This window comes from Oncorhynchus masou, chromosome 12 (assembly GCF_036934945.1).
Source record: "Oncorhynchus masou masou isolate Uvic2021 chromosome 12, UVic_Omas_1.1, whole genome shotgun sequence".
NCBI lineage: Eukaryota > Metazoa > Chordata > Actinopteri > Salmoniformes > Salmonidae > Oncorhynchus > Oncorhynchus masou.
In genome coordinates this window covers 79157843-79180295 of record NC_088223.1, presented here as the reverse complement: position 1 = coordinate 79180295, position 22453 = coordinate 79157843, and the positions used below count along the sequence as shown (strand labels likewise).

At 42.0% G+C, this 22453-nt stretch overlaps 1 protein-coding gene across 1 annotated transcript in view; it reads left to right on the top strand.

Moving 5' to 3' along the window:
• Window positions 1-22453, top strand: part of LOC135550894 (double C2-like domain-containing protein beta) — a 152798-nt gene that overhangs the window by 89757 nt on the left and 40588 nt on the right. The window contains exons 3-4 of the mRNA XM_064982106.1: window positions 9231-9305; window positions 20122-20231. Of these exons, the coding sequence (XP_064838178.1) occupies window positions 9231-9305; window positions 20122-20231 (185 nt within the window). The remainder of the gene's footprint in view (window positions 1-9230; window positions 9306-20121; window positions 20232-22453) is intronic.

Sequence of the window (22453 nt, the reverse complement as noted above, 5' to 3'; positions counted from 1 at the left end):
GACACGGTCTCAATGGGGATAGCTGAGCTGACTACACTGACTGTGCTAGTGGCAGACTCCACTATGCTGGCAGGCTGGCTCACAGCCTGCTACCTGGCCTGCACCCTATTTCATTGTGGAGCTAAAGGAGTTAGAGCCCTGTCTATGTTGGTAGATAAGATGAGAGCACCACTCCAGTAAGGATGGAATCCGTCACTACTCAGCAGGTCAGGCTTGGTCCAGAGGGCCAATTTATCTACAAATTCTATCTTTTGGGAGGGGCAGAAAACAGTTTTCAACCAGCGATTGAGTTGTGAGACTGCTGTAGAGCTCATCAGTCCCCCTAACTGGGAGGGGGCCAGAGACAATTACTCGATGCCAACACATCTTTCTATCTGATTTACACACTGAAGCTATGTTGCGCTTGGTGATATCTGACTGTTTCATCCTAACATCGTTGGTGCCGACGTGGATAACAATATCTCTATACTCTCCACACTCGCCAGTTTTAGCTTTAGTCAGCACCATCTTCAGATTTGCCTTAACGTCGGTAGCCCTGCCCCCAGGTAAACAGTGTATGATCACTGGATGATTCGTTGTAAGTCTAATACTGCGGATGATAGTCTCCAATGACTAGAGTTTTCAATTTGTCAGAGCTAATGGTGGGAAGCTTTGGCGTCTCAGACCCCATAACGGGAGGTGTAGAGACAAGAGAAGGCTCGGCCTCTGACTCCGACTCCTTGCTTAATGGGGAAAACCGGTTGAAAGTTTCTGTCGGCTGAATGAGTGACACCGGTTGAGCATTCCTACAGCATTTCCCTCCAGAAACCGTGAGAAAGTTGTCCGGCTGTGGGACCGTGTGAGGGGATTTATACTAACATTACTATCTGTACTTACTGGTGGCACAGACGCTGTTTCATCCTTTCCTACACTGAAATTACCCTTGCCTCACGATTGTGTCTGAAGCTGGGCTTGTAGCACAGCTATCCTCGTCATGAGGCAATCTTTCTCCTGCATATTATGAGTACAGCGACTGCAATTAGAAGGCATCATGTTAATGTTACTACTTAGCTTCGGCTGTTGGAAGTCCTGATGAACCATGTCCAGATAAAGCGTCCGGAGTGAAAAAGTTGAATGAAAAAAAAAAAAGTTGAGGGAAAAACCAAAAATATAAGCGGTAATTAAAAAGTAAAAACGTAAAATTGTCAGGTAGCAAAGTAAGGTTGGCAACAAAATGCACAGCAGCACGTAAACAAGTCTGCAAGTTGTGACTGGAAATGGCGTCAAAATCACAGGAACATCAGTCGGGAAGTTAAAGCTTCTTGGCTGTGGCCGATACCAGGTACACCTCCAATTGACTCAAATGATGTCAATTAGCCTATCAGAAGCTTCTAAAGCCATGACATACTTTTCGGGAATTTTCTAAGCTTTCACAGTCAACTTAGTGTATGTAAACTTATGACCCACTGGAATTGTGATAAGGTATAAGTGAAAAAATCTGTTTGTAAACTATTGTTGGAAAAATTACTTGTGTCATGCACAAAGTCGATGTCCTAACCAACTTGGCAAAACTATAGTTTGTTAACAAGAAATTTGTGGAGTGGTTGAAAAAATGAGTTTTAATGACTCCAGCATAAGTGTATGTAAACTTCCGACTTCAACTGTATACACATGCACTTTTTTTAGTATATACCTTTATTATTCCCTGCAAACCCTTCAACCCCTCCCCCAATTGGAGTAAACTAATAAACAAAAACACTTAGGCTTCTACCTTCTGTTTATACATACTATACACATTTTGCAGACAATCTATTTTACAGTAGTTATATTTTGTTTGTTTTTAGTCCTGGCATTCCTCTTTCTGATGTCCGTCCAGTTTGATTTATATTTGTAACTGTGTAAGGGATTTCTTCCATTGACGGAGAGGCGGACCAAAGCGCAGCGTGGTTATTCTGATTCAAGTTTAATTCAAAGATAAACAAGACAAGACCCAAAACAGCCCTATCTGGTGCAAACACAGAGACAGGAGCAATCATCCACAAACACACACTGAAACCCAGGCTACCTAAGTATGATTCTCAATCAGAGACAACTAATGACACCTGCCTCTGATTGAGAACCATACTAGGCCGAAACATAGAAATACCCAAATCATAGAAAAACAAACATAGACTGCCCACCCCAACTCACGCCCTGACCATACTAAATAATGACCAAACAAAGGAAATAAAGGTCAGAATGTGACAATCTGCTATTTCACAAAAGTTCTGAACCTATATACATTTTACAGACCCCGTAAGTTTTACATTTGTTATCTTGTTGTTATTCGTCCAACCCTTCAGCTCCATTCAACCCCTCCCATCTAACTCTTAGAAATCCAAAATGAATGGTGTTATTTGCCATATATTTCTCAACTGTGCTGTGATGCTTCACAGTACTGAACCTTTCTATTCTCATAGTTTCAACAGATTGTAAATTAAAGATAAACATTTTTACAAAAATAATGATTATATTATTGATCGATTGACTGTGACTTTTCAAACCACCCAGTATTGCTATCTGCAGCGTTAGTTCTAGGTAAATATTGCAATTCTTCAGCCATTCCTGGACTTGTGACCAAAAACGAGCTACATATGTACAATACCAAAATAAATGATCTAATGACTCTGCCTCCTTGCAGCAAAATCTGCAGAGCTGGGAAAATTGTATCCCCCATGTATATAACATTCTATCTGCAAGAATTTTGTGTAATAATTTAAATTGAATAATTCAAAGTTTTGAATCCGTCGTCGTTTTGCATTTTGGTACATTGAAAATCAGTCTTTCCTCAACTCTTTGCCAAGAGAGACTGGCATTCATTGTATTGATGTTAGCCCTCGGATTATGATGAAGAGCAAAACATGCCGCTCTGTTCCTGGCCAGCTGCAGCTTAACTAGGTCCTTCTTTGCAGCACTTGACCATATGACTGGACAATAATCAAGATAAGATGAAACTAGAGCCTGCAGGACTTGCTTTGTGGTGTCAAAAAAAGCAGAGCATCTCTTTATCACGGACAGACTTCTACAACCATTAAATCTTCAGTGTATGTTTTGACCATGACAGTTTACAATCTAAGGCAGGGATGGCTAACTTTGATGGGGTTAGGGGCCTTAAAAAATCTGAACTCATCATGAGGTGCCGCAGTTGCTCGCGGGTCTGCAGGAACCACCAGTTGTCCATCCCTGATCTAAGGGGGGGAGGGTGTATGGATGTGAGTAGTTCCTGCAGATTCGAGAGCAACTGTCCTGAATTTGTTCAACAGCCACACCATTCAGTGCCAGATTCAGGCTGAGGGTACGGTGTATGTTTGTTTTATCGGTGTAAGTTTATGTGCAGTACCTGAAAGTCTATGAATCAACAGGTAACGTAGTGGAGCCTTTCAAATCAAATGATATTTGTCACATGCGCCAAATACTGTGAAATTCATACAAGCCCTTTTCCAACAATGCAGTTTTAAGAAAGAGAGAAAATAGAGCCTTTCTAAATTGGGCGTACATTCTACAGTATACTATCCATTTGGGCCAGTATCACGATACTTGTTAGTATCATGGCGTAGGAAAAAAAAACAAAGCGGATTTAATTTCTTTATAAATTAAAGGCTCTGCATAGTAAATCCGACATCTGCATCAAGGAAGTGAGTTTGTGTTTATACTGGACCTCCCGCCCCCACCTACCATCAAGAAATCATGTCAATGCGGAGCTGTACTGAGCCCTTTGCATTGTTACAAAATTTGGCCTCTGCATTCCTCCGGAGGCTCTGCAATTGCGTCACACTATCCATACTGCACCTACGACCACATTTTCGGATTATGCATAAATTGTCTCTTAACCCCACCCTGACTGTTACTCTGGGATCTCCACCCCAACTCATCTATTCCATTATCACTGCTGTTAGTGATTGATGCCTCTGCAGGTACACAGGCCAGTCAGATATGCTAACAAAGACATATGCCAGAGACAGTTAAATGTGGCAGGGAATAAGGCCAAAATGCAGCAACTGGGAAAAGGGTCTCCAGATGTAGCCCAGATGCTAGACAGAATGTATTAAGAACATTTATGTTTTAAGCAAACAGTGGGTTCGTTTTAGTTTTTTTGAAATCTGAGATAGATTAGACTTTGTGTTTTTCAAAAAGCGTTTTTTGGGGCAGTTGTGTGCATCCCACACAAGCTGCAAGATAAAGGTATGCATACTTTGCAGCAGCTGCCTGTGGCTTCTTTGATAAATAGGTAAGCAAAACAGTGAGTGTATCCTACACCATTTGAAATTTGCCAAACTCCTGTTTACTTGAATATAATTAAAGCTTAAAGATCCAATGCAGCCATTGTTATCTCAATATCAAATACTTTTGAGGTAACAATTACTTACCTTACTGTGATTTGTTTTCTCTAATTAAAATAGTAAAAATAAACAAAAATAGCTTCCAAAAAAAAAACAGACTTCCAAAAATAGCTTCTTAGCATAGAGTAATTTCTCAAGCAAGAATTTTGCTAGGACTGTCTGGAAGTGGTCTAAGTGAGGAGGGGAAGTCTGAAAACTAGCTTTGGAAATCTTTCTTATTGGTCTATTAACTAATTTACTGGATGATGATGTCACCAGGCAGGCCAAACTCCATCCCACCAAAACTCTTTTCAAACAGCTCCAACACTAAAAGGCATTATCATAATTTTCACAAGTTAACTCTATTATTTTCAACCTCATAGTGTGGAAATATTGATACAACTGAGTAAAATACATTTTTTAACGGAAACAGAATGAAATTCCACACAAGCCATGTAAACTCTAGCTCATAGGCTGGCCATGAAGCTTAGGTTATCTACAATACTTCTTACATCCCTCCAATTCCCTCCAGCATTTCACTGAAACTAATCTCTACATTCACAAACATGTATTCTGCCTTGCCCAACCACACACACCTCCTCGCGTAAGGAGATGAAGCAAGGAAGGGTAATATTAAAGATAAAGAGGACTTGATTTGACTCAAAAAATTCAGACATTTCCAGGCATGTGGGGAAAGGGGCCGGAGGGAGGCGGAGACACAGGCACAACACACAAAGGCAGCATCAAGGGGAATTAATGACTATGTGTGAGGTGTGTGGATACACTGTTGCATGGTGCCCATCTGCCTTTCATAACCGTCATCTCCCCCCGTTTCCCCATAATTATGATCAACTGGCTATTCACTAGTGGCTTAGGCAATCAGGGCCGCGATCATGCGGATGATCATCTGTTCATCTGACACCAAACCCACATAATGCATCTCTGCCCAGTTTAGAGTTAAGGTCAGTGGTGTGGTAACCGCCACGGAGGGAGATAGTATCTACTGTATGTCAGTCCCTTCAATCAACTGCCATTTTTTAGTGCCATAGTTTCAAGTTTTAATGGGAAAATATGCATGATATAGCCTATTCCCTGTCTTTACTTTAAAGAGATGTCAAAAAATTGTTAGATGATGAAAGCATTTCAGCTTTGGTTGTAGTTGGTCATTCGACGATGGCCTCTCATGCTTGACTTCAACCATTTTCTAAAGGAGACATTCATGGCTCAATTTTGGCCATCATACCTGGTATCCTGTGGAACACTCACTTAACCAGATGTCCAGGTATTTCAGACCAGTGCCCATGTCTGGTCCTCCTCTAGCCTGGTGGAACTATTCTGATCTCGGTCACTAGCCTGATCTCGCTTGCTTCTGTTTCGGTTGACTGGGCTAGTCTTCAGTAAGGAAGAAAACTGAGTAGAGGAGGTTGTAACTGCACAGGGAGCTTTGGTTGAGTGTTACCTCACCATGTATTTAATGCTTCCACCCATACAGCCTAACAGTCAGGGTTTTGGTCAATTCCAATGTAATTTGAAATTCCAATTAAATTCACTCATGGAGTGGATAATTTATGTTGAATTCAAATCAAATGTCAATATTCAAGTTATTGAATTGGGATTAGACTGTTTGGACTATTTCAATTGAAATGGAATTGTAACTGTACAAATATTTAATCTTGAATTGATGGAAGTAAGGCAATTAGTATAAAAAATGGAGTACAGGATTTGTTTTAAATAATTTCAATTCGTATTTCTATATTTCCAGTATAGCTAGCCTGTCTGAACAGTGACATTATCATCCTGTCACATTCTGACCTTTATTTCCTTAGTTTTGTCATTATTTAGTATGGTCAGGGCGTGAGTTGGGGTGGGCAGTCTATGTTTGTTTTTCTATGATTTGGGTATTTCTATGTTTCGGCCTAGTATGGTTCTCAATCAGAGGCAAGTGTCATGAGTTGTCTCTGATTGAGAATCATACAAAATCAACAACAAAAATTGAATCAAATACTTAGGTAGCCTGGGTTTCAGTGTGTGTTTGTGGGTGATTGGTCCTGTCTCTGTGTTTGCACCAGATAGGGCTGTTTTAGGTTTTCACGTTTCTTGTTTTGTTAGTCTGTTCATGTGTAGAGTCTTTATTAAAGAACCATGAATAGAAACCACACTGCGTTTTGGTCCGCCTCTCCTTCAACGCAAGAAAACCGTTACACAACCTGAAAGCCTGAAGGAATTTAATTCAAATTGGAATTTGGGGAATGTACTGTACCTAACATTGGATTGAGAGGAATTGAATTATCTCTGAATTCAAAGACTGAACTGGAGTTTGAATCGAGTTACATTGAATTTACAGGGAGAGGGAATTTAATTTGATTTGTGGAATTAACCCCAACTCTGGTGACAACGCAAGAACACAGTATCATAGTACGTCAAAGGTACTGATCTATTGCTCTTCAGTGGTGTAACAGAGTGAGCACCCCGAGGCTCATACTGTATGTCAGCCAGATAGCTGTTTAAACCATGAACAAAACAATTTACCTAGGGAAGCATCCACTCACTAAACACTACATATACTCAATACATCAGCCCTGAGCTGCCTGTCAAATGCAAGCTGATATTTCATGCTACTTGTAGACAGCTTATTCCAAAGTGTCGGAATCCTATTGGGTTCAGCCCAGAGACTGGTAGTGTTATGTACAGCATAACATAACATAACTTGGAGTAGTGAGGCCCACAAGTGTGTGTTGGGAACCTTTTTGTTGTCTGGCGCAATTCCACGACAGATCCTATCAATTGACATCTGTGGAGCGTCTCTGAAGCCGCTCGCCCAATGGGGAGACACTTGCACCGCTGGACTATCAAAGAGAACATCCATCTGTGTCCCACACAAACATCTGACTCAATCTGGGGCTTTGTAGAGGAGATGAAATGCTGCGAATGAAAGTAGGAAAGGCTCAGAGCGTAGAGAGTAGAGGCAGCAATGGACCTCCAATAAATGATTGCTAAGAGGAAGCGACGTAGGAACAGAGAAAAAACACTCATTCCCTCCTGCTCCATTCAGTCCTACAATCATATTTCAAGCTTTTTTGTTCTTAAAGTTTTCATAGTTTGGTTTTGATGTGGAATTGGAATGTGACATGAGTTTTTGATTAGGCACACACAAAATGTATAAAAGGTTTTCCAGACGAGTAGCCGCCTCACAAAAATAGAAATATTAACTTTGCACTTGTTCACCCGAAACTCATGGGGATAAAAAAAACGTTCATTACCAAGTATTGCTCTGTGTTGGGAGAGAAATGCCACACACACACTGAAGAATGTTCATCCCACACATGGCTGAGCAAATAAGTTTGGGAGATAGGATAGCACTGACGCAGACAGACAGACACATGCGAACTCACACACAAAAGGAAAACAGTTCAACTTAACTTAACTAAGGGGGAGAGAGAGAAAAAGTACAACTTTGATTCAGCTGACACTCGGCAATTGCAAACAAGTCACAAACAACTAAGAGTTACAACAATCTGTTTATTGTAACTTCAAATATTAATACCTGTCCATCTGACAATGGCCTAGTACAGGGTTGGGCAATTCCGTTCACTGTCGCAGTAGCTGATGCTGCACATCAATGGTGTTTTGTTGATAAAGGGTAATATACAGTGCCTTGCAAAATTATTTAGAACCCTTGGATTTCTTCACATTTTGTGTTGGTGACCTGACAGGTCACCCATTGAGCATGTTTGGGATGCTATGGATTAACATGTAGGAGAGCGTGTTCCAGTGCCCGCCAGTATCCAGTAACTTCGCACAGCCATTGAAGAGGAGTGGGGCAACATTCCATAGGCCACAATCAACAGCCGGATCAACTCTATGTGAAGGAGATGTGTTACGCTGCATGAGGCAAATGGTTTTCACACCAGATACTGACTGGTTTTATGATCCACGCCCCTACTTTTCTGTGACCAACAAATACAAATCTGTATTCCCAGTCATTGTCACGTTCTGACCTTTATTTCCTTTGTTTTGTATTTATTTAGTATGGTCAGGGCGTGAGTTGGGTGGGCAGTCTATGTTTGATTTTCTATGATTTGGGATTTCTATGTTTCGGCCTAGTATGGTTCTCAATCAGAGGCAGGTGTCATTAGTTGTCTCTGGTTGAGAATCATACTTAGGTAGCCTGGGTTGCACTGTTTGTTTGTGGGTGATTGTCTATGTTGATGGCTTGTTTCAGCGCAGCTCGCATTAGCGTCACGGTTGTTATTTTTGTTTACTGGTTTTTGTATAGTGTTTCTGTGTTCAGTTTTTTCTTTAATTAAAACATTCAACATGAACACATCACGCCGCATATTGGTCTTCCGATCCTTCTCGCCTCTCCTCTTCAGAAGAGGAGGACGACCGTGACAGTCGTGTGAAATTCATAGATTAGTGCCTAATGAATTCATTTCAATTGACTGATGTCCTTTTATGAACTGTAACTCAATGAAATCTTTGCAATTGTTCCACTTTGCGTTCATATTTTTGTTCAGTATAGCTGACTTACTAACACATATTCTGAACCAGTACTTCATATGAACTGTTTTAGTTCTCTTGTTAGAGAGCTAACCTTCACAAGAGTTATATTTGCTCATTATTTCAGTTTCTCTCAACACATTCTGAAGTCGACTGAGGCAGTGAGATGGAATTTTTTGTTTGTGGAAAAGTTATTTTGCCAGCTGTGGAACAGGTCTCACGGTCTGGAGTTTCTATTTAGGTGACATGGCTTTTGTTCTTCTGACGAGGTTGTGCACTTGACAGAAACAAAGGTGTTTGACTTAAATTGGATGTCAGGTGGCCTTGTATGTCTGGCAGGTACTACCTTGTGAAGTCTTACGACACTCTCTTCTCTGTCTGTCTCTCCCACAGGGGCTAAAACCCATGGACCACAACGGGCTCTCAGATCCATATGTAAAACTGCACCTGCTGCCTGGGGCCAGTAAGGTACGTACCTGTCTTATTATACTTACATTAAAAGGTACATTATAGTAGTTTAGTTGCTAACTGAAATTATGTGTGTCATCTGTGAAGTTCATAGGCACTATGATAATAGTAATATATTTCTTTCCTCATACAATACAATCTGTCATTTATAGGCTAACAAGGAGATGTGCCCTTTTCTTTCCAATGAGGTCATTTCTGGACAATTATTTTTGCCATTTAGGGGACCCTTTTTGGCTCAAGAGCACCAAGTGTATTACACTCCAAAAACAGAGACGTTTTTTGACCTCAAATGTGTTCTTCTGTTGAGATAAGTCCAGCTCCAAGCCCATCTGTTTTGTAGATCCAGCGAAATGCCACTGTCCAAAAAGAATAGAAAGATAAGAACCATATCATTTCCAGGTTTATTGTGCTTATCTTTTCCATTCACTTGAGGTGTATAGCTGAGGCGTACACAACTGGTGGTGTGGGACATGGATTCATCTTGATATTAGGATACTATTGAAAACATCTGACAAACTTAGATTTTGGAGTGTAATGTCCTTTTAATACTCTAAATGCAGTGATGCATTGATGCATAATGTTGTCATTGGCCTGTGTGTTGCATATCAGATGGTGTCATGTCTGATTATCGTAAATGAATGGACCACTGTCATGCCCTGTTATGAAAGCAGACACTATCATGCCCTGTTATGAATGCTTGGAATATACAGTAGCTTACGTGAAGGTTTATCTGTTGCTGCGTCTCTGCTGCTTCTACTCTGTACTGAATTACAGTTCATATAAAGAAATCAGTCAATTTCAGTAACTGTATTAGGCCCTAATCTATGGATTTTACATGACTGGGAATACAGATATTAATCTGTTGGTCACAAATACCTTAACAAAAAAAAGTAGGGGCGTGGATCAGAAACCAGTCAGAATCTGGTGTGATCACCATCTTCTTCGCATAGAGTTGATCAGGCTGTTGATTGTGGGTTGTGCAATGTTGTCCCACTCCTCTTCAATGACTTTGCGAAGTTGATGGATAATGGCAGGAACTGTAACACGCTGGCGTACACGTCGATCCAACGCATCCCAATGAGCATGTCTGATGAGTATGCAAGCCATGGAAGAACTGGGACATTTTCAGCTTCCAATAATTGTGTACAGATCCTTGCGACATGGAGCTGCACATTATCATGCTGAAACATGAGGTGATGGCGGAGGATGAATAGCACGACAATGGGCCTCAGGATCTCGTTAGTTATCTCTGTGCATTCAAATTGCTATCCATAAAATGCAATTGTGTTCGTTGTCCGTAGCTTATGCATGCCCATACCATAACCCCACCGCCACCATGGGCACTCTGTACACAAAGTTGACATCATTAAACTGGTCGCCAACACAACGCCATACATGCTGTGTGCCATCTTCCCGGTACGGTTGAAAAAGGGATTCCTCTGTGAAGAGCACACTTCTCCGAACTGCAGTCAGGTCAAGACCCTGGTGAGGACGACAAGCACGTAGATGAGCTTCCCTGAGACAGTTTCTGACAGTTTGCAGAGAGATTCTTCAGTTGTGCAAACACACAATTTCATCACTTGTCCGGGTGGCTGGTCTCAGATGATCCCACAGGTGAAGAAGCAGATGTGGAGGACCTTGGCGACGAGGTTACACGTGGTCTGCGGTTGTGAGGCCAGTTGCACGTACTGTTAAATTCTTTAAAACGATGTTGGAGGTGGCTTATGGTAGAGAAATTAGTGTGCTCTTTTATTGTCCCCAGCACAAGGTGCACCTGGGTAATGATCATGCTGTTTTAATCAGCTTCTTGATATGCCACACCTGTCAGGTGGATGGATTATCTGGGCAAAATAGAAATGCTCACTAAAAGGGATGTAAACAAATTTGTGCACAAAATTTGAGAGAAATAAGCTTTTTTGTGCATATGCAACATTTCTGGGATATCACACCCATTGTATTAGGCGCATTTGATAAATACATTTACATTTACATTTAAGTCATTTAGCAGACGCTCTTATCCAGAGCGACTTACAAATTGGTGAATTCACCTTCTGACATCAGTGGAACAGCCACTTTACAATAGTGCATCTAAATCATTTAAGGGGGGGCGGTGAGAAGGATTGCTTTATCCTATCCTAGGTATTCCTTGAAGAGGTGGGGTTTCAGGTGTCTCCGGAAGGTGGTGATTGACTCCGCTGTCCTGGCGTCGTGAGGGAGTTTGTTCCACCATTGGGGGGCCAGAGCAGCGAACAGTTTTGACTGGGCTGAGCGGGAACTGTACTTCCTCAGTGGTAGGGAGGCGAGCAGGCCAGAGGTGGATGAACGCAGTGCCCTTGTTTGGGTGTAGGGCCTGATCAGAGCCTGGAGGTACTGCGGTGCCGTTCCCCTCACAGCTCCGTAGGCAAGCACCATGGTCTTGTAGCGGATGCGAGCTTCAACTGGAAGCCAGTGGAGAGAGCGGAGGAGCGGGGTGACGTGAGAGAACTTGGGAAGGTTGAACACCAGACGGGCTGCGGCGTTCTGGATGAGTTGTAGGGGTTTAATGGCACAGGCAGGGAGCCCAGCCAACAGCGAGTTGCAGTAATCCAGACGGGAGATGACAAGTGCCTGGATTAGGACCTGCGCCGCTTCCTGTGTGAGGCAGGGGCGTACTCTGTGGATGTTGTAGAGCATGAACCTACAGGAACGGGCCACCGCCTTGATGTTAGTTGAGAACGACAGGGTGTTGTCCAGGATCACGCCAAGGTTCTTAGCGCTCTGGGAGGAGGAAACAATGGAGTTGTCAACCGTGATGGCGAGATCATGGAACGGGCAGTCCTTCCCCGGGAGGAAGAGCAGCTCTGTCTTGCCGAGGTTCAGCTTGAGGTGGTGATCCGTCATCCACACTGATATGTCTGCCAGACATGCAGAGATGCGATTCGCCACCTGGTCATCAGAAGGGGGAAAGGAGAAGATTAATTGTGTGTCGTCTGCATAGCAATGATAGGAGAGACCATGTGAGGTTATGACAGAGCCAAGTGACTTGGTGTATAGCGAGAATAGGAGAGGGCCTAGAACAGAGCCCTGGGGGACACCAGTGGTGAGAGCGTGGTGAGGAGACAGATTCTCGCCACGCCACCTGGTAGGAGCGACCTGTCAGGTAGGACGCAATCCAAGCGTGGGCCGCACCGGAGATGCCCAACTCGGAGAGGGTGGAGAGGAGGATCTGATGGTTCACAGTGTCGAAGGCAGCCGATAGGTCTAGAAGGATGAGAGCAGAGGAGAGAGAGTTAGCTTTAGCAGTGCGGAGCGCCTCCGTGATACAGAGAAGAGCAGTCTCAGTTGAATGACTAGTCATACAATTTAATTTGATCAAACTGGCTTACGGTAGATCGGGCCCTATAACAAGTAGTTTAGGAAGAGTGTTACAGTGATGAATTAGTGAAGAGAGCATTGCTATTGAGCAATTACTAATTTCAGATCATGTCTACGGTTATCAGACGGTTGGCAATTCATTTTATCCATGCTGATCGTGTCCATTCAAAGGGATGACGCCTGCTGTCCCATTCTCTCCAACCCCTTCAAGTTTAGCCCATCCTCATCTTCCATTCATTGCCAAGCCAAGACCTTATTTCATTACCAAAGCCCAGGTAGTCTTTCACTGTGACTTATTATGTCAGTTCAAGGGTTTTGAATCCTTTAATCAAATTCTTGTAGTGTAGTACCTTCGGATCAAGCCAGTTCTTTTTACATGTCTGTTACCATTTCCCGGCCACAAATACTGTTGTCTTGCCGTATTGTCATCTTTGTCTCCATGATCTAACCTTCTGTCATGCCAACAATCCACTTAGCAGCTGCAAATAAGGGTTTCCTAATCACCCAGGCTGTCCCCAACTGCCTGGACACCTTGACCTCCGTGTGAACTCTCCTTAAGACCATTAATAGGTAATTGATTGGGTGTGAACGTCGAGCATATGGACACTGTTTAATTTGGGGGCCTGAAATTGCACCACAAACATAGCAGCTATGACAGGCCTCAGATGTTCCTCACTCCTTCTTAATGGCGGCCATCAAGTGGTCCAGACAGAGAGACTTGCCACCAGAGAATTTACCTCCAATGTTGTTTGCTTGTGTCTGAGTTTGGTCTAGTGCTCACGCAGCCAACTCCAGACTGCAGACTGCGCATGTCCTATAAAAAAAGTTTTGAATTTCAATCCCCAAGTTGATCTCCTCAACCCGGTCTGCACACCTCTCATCGGTTTCCCCTTTTTTAATCAATATGTCTGTCCCAATAAAACAATGACATTTGAAAGAGGAGGGTAATTCACTCCCCTTTTCATAAAAACTCAACACAATTTTCCTTAGCAATGGTGTCAACCTCTGGTCCTGGAGAGCATTAGATAGACACATTGCTCTGGTTGTTTGTGTGGCGTTTCAGAAATGAATCAGCTACTGTTTGAGAGGACACCAATAAACTGGGGCTTTGTTCCCCGGAACATTCATGTGCGATGACTCAGTGGCAAATAATCCCACCAGTTAATGGAAGATGTTCTTCATCCTCACTGTCCATTACTCACCACCACACACAATATCATCTTGCTGTTTTGTTCAACTCAACACTGTTCCCTAGCAGAACTTGAGGGCTTGTGAAATCCACCTTGCAAAGCAATCTACTTCTCCAATCACTAAATTAGAGTGAAGTGTCTCATACCAATGGAACTCTGTGATAGGAGCTGTTCCTTAACTTTCTATAAAGAGCACAATACAGTATAAAAGCTACATACCATCTTCCTCACAAGTCAACATATAAGCAAGTGTTTGCCAATGACATGCATACGTCTGTTTTTTTCGTTAAGCACTTATGGATGTTCATGCATTGCATTGAAATGTTTCTTAGGTACTGTTACAGTATGGCATGATGTTTTATGTTGTGCACTTCTTAGACACATTGTTATATAAGCATTTTTAGTATCGATACAATACTACTGCATATACAGGACCAATCAAAAGTTTGAACACACCTACTCATTCAAGGGTTTTTCTTTATTTTTACTATTTTCTACATTGTAGAATAATAGTGAAGACGTCAAAACTATGAAATAACACAAATGGAATCATGTTGTCACCAAAAAAGTGTTAAACAAATCCAAATATATTTTAGATTCTTCAAAGTAACCACCCTTTACCTTGATGACAGCTTTGCACACTCTTGGCATTTTCTCAACCAGCTTCAGCTGGAATGTTTTTCCAACGGTCTTGAAGGAGTACCCACATATGCTAAGAACTTGTTGGCTACTTCTCCTTCACTCTGCGGTCAAACTCATCCCAAACCATCTCAATTGGGTTGAGGTCGAGTGATTGTGGAGGCCAGGTCATCTGATGCAGAACTCCATCATTCCGTCACTCTCCTTCTTGGTCAAATAGCCCTTACACCGCCTGGAGGTGTCATTGTCCTTTTGAAAAACAAATGATAGTCTTACTCAGCGCAAACCAGTGCTCAGCATATGTGGGAACTCTTTCAAGACTGTTGGAAAATCAGTCCAGGTGAAGCTGTTTGAGAGAATGCCAATAGTGTGCAAAGCTGTCATCAAGACAGAGGGTGGATACTATGAAAAATATCAAATCAAAGCAAATTGTATTATCAAATATATTTTCATTTGTGTTATTTCATAGTTTTGATATCTTCACAATTCTACAATGTAGAGAATAGTAAAAATCAAGAAAAACCCTTTTGACTGGTACTGTATGTGACAGCCCTTTTTTAAGTGCATGTCAGATAAAAGGTAGGGATGAAAGGGACATACTGAACTCTCTATTTTAATCAAATATCCAACCTCACTCTTATCACAAAAGATTAGTAACCAGAGGCTGCTGCTGCAGATGCAACCGTAAATATAGATACTTCCTCATGTAATGGCTTATGTAAAGCCATTGAATGTGTGATTCATCACTGTGGAATTATATTCTTATTGCATCGACCCCAGTCAGCAGCCATACAATGGCACTACTTTGCAGATTCTAGTGATAACCAAAACCATGTATACCTTATATGTACATTATGTATGTGATTTGTTGTTCTCTTACCTACCTTAAGTTAACTGCACTGATTGTAAATCACTGGTGATAACTAGCTAATGCGGTCAGCATGCATTGATTGATTGATATTGGTAGATTTGTTTAATTTGAGAAATATTCAAATCACTGGCAGGCAGCCAGGTTGATATTTCCCTGGCTGTCATTGGTGACTAAATGCATCTCTCACATCAGATGGTAATCAGTTATAGATCACCACTTGTGATGCACAAACAACGCACCACAGCCGCGAGATAGATGAACACAACACGGAAGCTTCTTGTTAAAACTTTTGTTTATCGAACCCACTAGAATTAATAATTGCCTGCTTATTAAGTTCCCAGCATGCATTGATATGCCTATTCTTTCATTTAATTGCAATCTGGCATTTGCATTCTACGTCTGAGAAACGCACGGCGTTGTCCTTGTGTGTCGCTACTGTGGCATTCTGGTGATGACGAAATCACCCAAGAATTGAGAACGTGTCATATAAACAGGGAAATTGAGATTGATATGGATGAGATGAGACAAGATTTCTAATCTGAATTACAGATTAGAAATTGATAGGAAGATGGTGGAGGAGCAGACATACAGTAGTAGGAAGGGTGGGACGTGGGAATTGAACCCTTGTCTCGGGGTTTAGGGCTGTTGCGGCGACCGTATTACCGCCACGCCGAGAGTCATGAGTCATGACCGTTGTCAAATCCCACATGACCGTTGAGTCATGGTAATATCCTTTTATGCAATCTGGACATGCATTGGTAGTAACCAATTCACTAATGACCGTCAGGTCACTAATGGTCTGATACTTGATACTAAGTGCTTGATTGTCCCTCTAACTACTCTGATACCAATGCAAATACAATCGAAAGTACAACAGTGGTGTGCAGAACGGCATTTCGGTACGCACAACTATTCGACCCTTGTCACGGATGGCCTATTGCAGTGGAAAACCACACCGGGTTCCACTGCTATCAGCTAAAAACAAGAAGAAGCAGCTCCAATAGGCACATGATCACCAATACTGGACAATTGAGGAGTGGAAAAACATCACCTGGAACATGACAGCTAGTTCAGTTTACTTGAGAGTCCCAGACTTCAACCTTATAGAGAATATTTGGGATGAAATGGACTGTTCTAAAGGCAGATGTCGGTCTGACCCGGTACCTAATAAACTGGCCAGTGAGTGTATATGAGCCCAAGCCCCCACAAAAAACACATCATTAAAATAATGATTGTGTCATTATACAATACATAGCCTAATAGCCTACCACATATTACTCCCGGCAGAAAAAAACACCAAATAGATTTAAGATATTCTCCAAAATTAAACAAATTCTAGTACCTTTTAATTGTGAACTGTGTACTGGATTAGCATACTGGATGGACTGTTACCTTATGCTACACTCCATACTTTCTTTCCATGAGTCTGGGAGAGAATAGCCCTAGTAATAGGGATTTTTTAAATATTTTCATAATTAATAGACTGACACATTACCTTTAGCCACAGCATATCTCACCACCATGTGTTTCCATCTCCTCTTCTTTCACCTTCATACCTTTCTCAAGAGCGCAGAGAGAGTAGCTGTCAACAGTTTAATGAAATATGTTTTGTTGTGAAAACATCTTACTATCGATGTTCCCAAGTAGATTTCACTTGGTTTTCCAAATGAAGCACTGGGTAGCTGCAGGAACAGGTTGGATATCCCATGGCATACAGAGTTTGCGTGGAATATCACCTGTCTCACAGCAAGAGGCTGCATGCTCCTCAAACAGTGGTTGATGTGTGGTGTGAAATAAGGGTTCTTATAAGCCCATACATTTCTATATGCAATCCCATGTGAAAGCAGAGTTCTGATGGTTACCACTAAAAAGAGGAGGATCCCAGCTGCTAATATATTGATTTCTCAGCTGATAATATTAAGCACATGCTCCACTATAAAACCGGAGTATCCTACCCAGCATGATTGAAAAACAGACCATGGGAAGCGGCCTCCATTCGCTATTCGAGTGCATACGGATTACATGTATTTTTCCCCTGCACCTGTTGCTGCTCATTTGATAATGGGCCATTCTAAATCTTAAACAAATGTTACATATTAGTAAAGACAAGATTAATTTGAGAAAAGTCTGATGGGTGAAAATATGATCACTTGATGAAATAACACTTTGTGTGCAGCCTGAGGCAAGGAACAGATTGCAATAATTTTTTGCAATTTTTTATAATCTTATAGTTCGGTCATGGAGCCCATGACATTCTAAGGTTTTTATCATTCACAGCTAAAGTTTCCAAATATCTCTAAATCTAGCATATAGGACCTGGTTCAAATGATCACTTTTAAACATAGCCACTTCATATTAACACTCGCTCTGGAATTGGAAAAATATTGTTTCTATTTTATTAAGCTAAGTTCAATTATATTCTTCTTACTACTGAACAAAAATATGAAAGCAACATGTACAGTGTTGTTCCCATGTTTCATGAGCTGAAAAAGATGCCAAAAAGTTTTGATACACGCAACATTTGTGTACAAATTTGATTACATCCCTGTTAATGAGCATTTCTCCTTTGCCAAGATAATCCATCCACCTGACAGGTGTGGCATATCAAGAAGCTAATTAAACAGCACGATCATTACACAGGTGCACCTTGTGCTGGGGACAATAAAAGGCCACTCTAAAATGTGCAGTTTTTTTCACACAACACAAAGCCACAGATATCTCAAGATTTGAGGGAGTGTACAATTGGCATGCTGATTGCAGGAATGTCCACCAAAGCTGTTGCCAGAGAATTGAATTTGAATTTCTCTACCATAAGCCGCCTCCATTGTTTTAGAGAATTTGGCAGTAGGTCCAACCGGCCTCACACTGTAACCACGCCAGCCGAGGACCTCCACATCCGGCTTCTATTTATGCATAGTCACTTAACCGCTACCTACATGTACATATTAACTCAATTACCTTGACTAACCTGTACCCCTGCACATTGACTCGGTACCGGCACCCCCTGTATATAGCCGATTATTGTTATTTTATTGTTGCTCTTTTATTTATTTTTTACATTCGTTTATTTAGTAAATCTTTTCTTAACTCTTATTTTTCTTAACTGCAATTTTGGTTAAGGGCTTGTAAGTAAGTATTTCACAATAAGGTCTACACTGCATGCGACAAATAACATTTGATTTGAAAAACAGAGTTTGCACAACCAAAGAATTTCTGCACAAACTGTCAAAATTGTTCTGGGGTAAAGTCATTTTCTCTGATGAATCCCCTTTCCGATTGTTTGGGGCATCCGGAAAAAATCTTGTCTGGAGAAGACAAGGTGAGCACTACCATCAGTCCTGTGTCATGCCAACATTAAAGCATCCTGAGACCATTCATGTGTTGGGTTGCTTCTCAGCTAAGGGAGTGGGCTCACTCACAATTTTGACTAAGAACACAGCCATGAATAAATGCCTACCAACACATCCTCCGAGAGCAACTTCTCCCAGCCATCCAGGTACAGTTTGACGAACAATGCCTTTTCCAGCATGATGGAGCACCTCGCCATTAGGCAAAAGTGATAACTAAGTGGCTTGGGGAACAAAACATCGATATTTTGGGTCCATGGAGAGGAACCTCCCAGGACCTTAATCCCATTGAGAACTTGTGGTCAATCCTCAAGAGGCGGGGAGACGAACAAAAACCCACAAATTCTGACAAACTCCAAGCATTGATTATGCAAGAATGGGCTGCCATCAGTCAGGATGTGGCCCAGAAGTTAATTGACAGCATGCCAGGGCGGATTGCAAATATTGATTCTTTGCATCAACTTCATGTTATTGTCAATAAATGCCTTTGACACTTATGAAATGCTTGTAATTATACTTCAGTATTCCATAGTAGCATCTGACAAAAATATCCAAAGACACTGAAGCAGCAAACCTTGTGAATATTGATTTGTGTCATTCTCAAAACTTGGCCACGACTGTAGTAAGCAGACTTATTTCTTTAGACCTGCCTAAAATAAATAATGGATTTATTGTGATGGTGTATATTAAATGGAGTTATTATACTTTTTAAAATTGTAGATGTTCCAAACGTGTTTATGTTAATTCACGGTCAATTACTGTGAGGCCGGTACGCATTTGCATGACAATAACCATCTGACAAAATTTCATGACCACCACAGCCCTATCTGGGGTCGTATATTATGTGTTAGAGCCAGGAGTGTTACCATTCCACCACAGGCTCTGCATGGAAAACCAAACTTCTGTGACCTAATAATGACTTCTATTGCGCCCTATGTGTCATTGTCAGCCTATGATGGAGTGGAGGTCGAAGGTCAATACCTAAATATAATTTCTTTCTCCCTCTCTATTGCTTGCTCATTCTCTCTCTCTTTCACTCTCTCTCTTTCACTCTCTCTCTTTCACTCTCTCTCTTTCACTCTCTCTCTTTCACACTCTCTCTTTCACTCTCTCTCTTTCACTCTCTCTCTTTCACACTCTCTCTTTCACGCTCTCTCTCACTCTCTCTCTCTTTCACTCTCTCTCACTTTCTCTCTCTCTCTCTCACTCTCACTCTCTCTCTCTCTTTCTCTCTCTCTCTCTCTCTCTCTCTCTCTCTCTCTCTCTTTCTCTCTCTTTCTCTCTCTTTCTCTCTCTCTCTCTTTCTCTCTCTTTCACACTCTCTCTCTTTCTCTTTCACTCTCTCTCTCTCACTCTCTCTCTTTCTCTCTCTCTCTCTCTTTCTCGCTTTCACTCTCTCTTTCACTCACTGTCAGGCCAATAAGCTTCGCACCAAGACCCTGCGCAACACCCTCAACCCCATCTGGAGCGAGACCCTGACCTACTATGGCATCACCGATGAGGATATGGTCCGCAAAACACTCAGGTAATCTTCTTCTGTCTCCATATTCTAACCCCTATCCTGCCTACATTTACATTCAATTAAAATGTTGAGGTCACGTTAATCAATGTGATCAAGACAAAGGAGATGATTGTGGACTACAGGAAAAAGAGGACTGAGCACGCCCCATTCTCAGGGGCTGCAGTGGAGCAGGTTGAGAGCTTAAAGTTCTTTGGTGTCCACATCACCAACAAACTAACATGGTCCAAGCAAACCAAGACAGTGAAGAAGGCACGAAAAAACCTATTCCCCCTCAGGAGACTGAAAAGATTTGGCATGGTTCCTCAGATCCTCAAAAGGTTCTACAGCTGCACCATCACATTGCATAACTCGGCCTGTGACCGCAAGACACTACAGAGGGTTGTGCGAACGGCCCAGTACATCATTGGGGCCAAGCTTCCTGCCATCCAGGACCTCTATACCAGGCGGTGTCAGAGGAGGGCCCTAAAAATGTTCAGACTCCAGCCATCCCAATCATAGACTGTTCTCTCTGCTACCGCACGGCAAGCGGTACCAGAGCGCCAAGCCTAGGTCCAAGAGGCTTCTAAACAACATCTACCCCCAAGCCATAAGACTCCTGAACATCTAATCAAATGGCTACCAAGACTATTTGCATTTCCCTCCCCTTACACCGCTGCTACTCTCTGTTGTTTTCTATGCATAGTCACTTGAATAACTCTACCTACATGTACAGTTGAAGTCAGAAGTTTACACCTTAGCCAAATACATTTAAGCTCAGTTTTTCAAAATTCCTGACATTTAATCCTAGTAACAATTCCCTGTCTTAGGTCAGTTAGGGTCACCACTTTATTTTAAGAATGTGAAATGTCAGAATAATAGTAGAGTGATTTATTTCAGCTTTCATTTATTTCATCACATTCCCAGTGGGTCAGAAGTTTACTTACACTCAATTAGTATTTGGTAGCATTGCCTTTAAATTGTTTAACTTGGGTCAAACGTTTCGGGTAGCCTTCCACAAGCTTCCCACAATAAGTTTGATGCATTTTGGCCCATTCCTCCTGACAGAGCTGGTGTAACTGAGTCAGGTTTGTAGGCCTCCTCGCACACGCTTTTTCAGTTCTGCCCACAAATTTTCTATGGGAATGAGGTCAGGGCTTTGTGATGGCCACTCCAATACCTTGACTTTGTTGTCCTTATGTAACGGTCATTGTTGGCGGAAGAAAAGGAGGACCAATGCGCAGCGTGGGATGTATCCATAATGTGATTTAATGGAAAATGAATACAAAATACAAAAGAACAAGCGAATCAAAATGAAAACCGAAACAGTCCCGAATGGTGCAAACACTGAAACAGAAAAATAATCACCCACAACTCAAGGGTGAAAACAGGCTACCTAAGTATGGTTCTCAATCAGGGACAACAATCGACAGCTGCCTCTGATTGAGAACCATACCAGGCCAAACACAGAAATTTCAAATCATAGAAAAAAAGAACATAGACTGCCCACCCCAACTCAAGCCCTGATCATACTAAAACAAAGACAAGACAAAGGAACGTGACACCTTATGCAATGCCATCTATTTTGTGAAGTGCACCAGTCCCTCCTGCAGCAAAGCACCCCCACAACATGATGCTGCCACCCCCGTGCTTCCCGGTTAGGATGGTGTTCTTCGGCTTGCAAGCCTCCCCCTTTTTCCTCCAAACATAATGGTCATCATGGCCAAACAGTTCTAATTTTGTTTCATATTTTCCCCCATGTGCAGTTTCAAACCGTAGTCTGGCTTTTTTGTGGTGGTTTTGGAGCAGTGGCTTCTTCCTTGCTGAGCTGCCTTTCAGGTTATTTCGATATAGGACTCGTTTTACAGTGGATATAGATACTTTTTTACCCATTTCCTACAGCATCTTCACAAGGTTATTTGCTGTTGTTCTGGGATTGATTTGCACTTTTCGCACCAAAGTACATTTATCTCCAGGAGACAGAACGTGTCTCCTTCCTGAGCGGTATGACGGTTGCGTGGTCCCATGGTGTTTATACTTGCATACTATTGTTTGTACAGATGAACATGGTACCTTCAGGCATTTGGAAATTGCTCCCAAGGATGATCCAGACTTGTGGAGGTCTACCATTTATTTTTCTGAGGTCTTGGCTGATTTATTTTGATTTTCCCATGATGTCAAGCAAAGAGGCACTGAGTTTGAAGGTAGGCCTTGAAATACATCCACAGGTACACCTCCAATTGACTCAA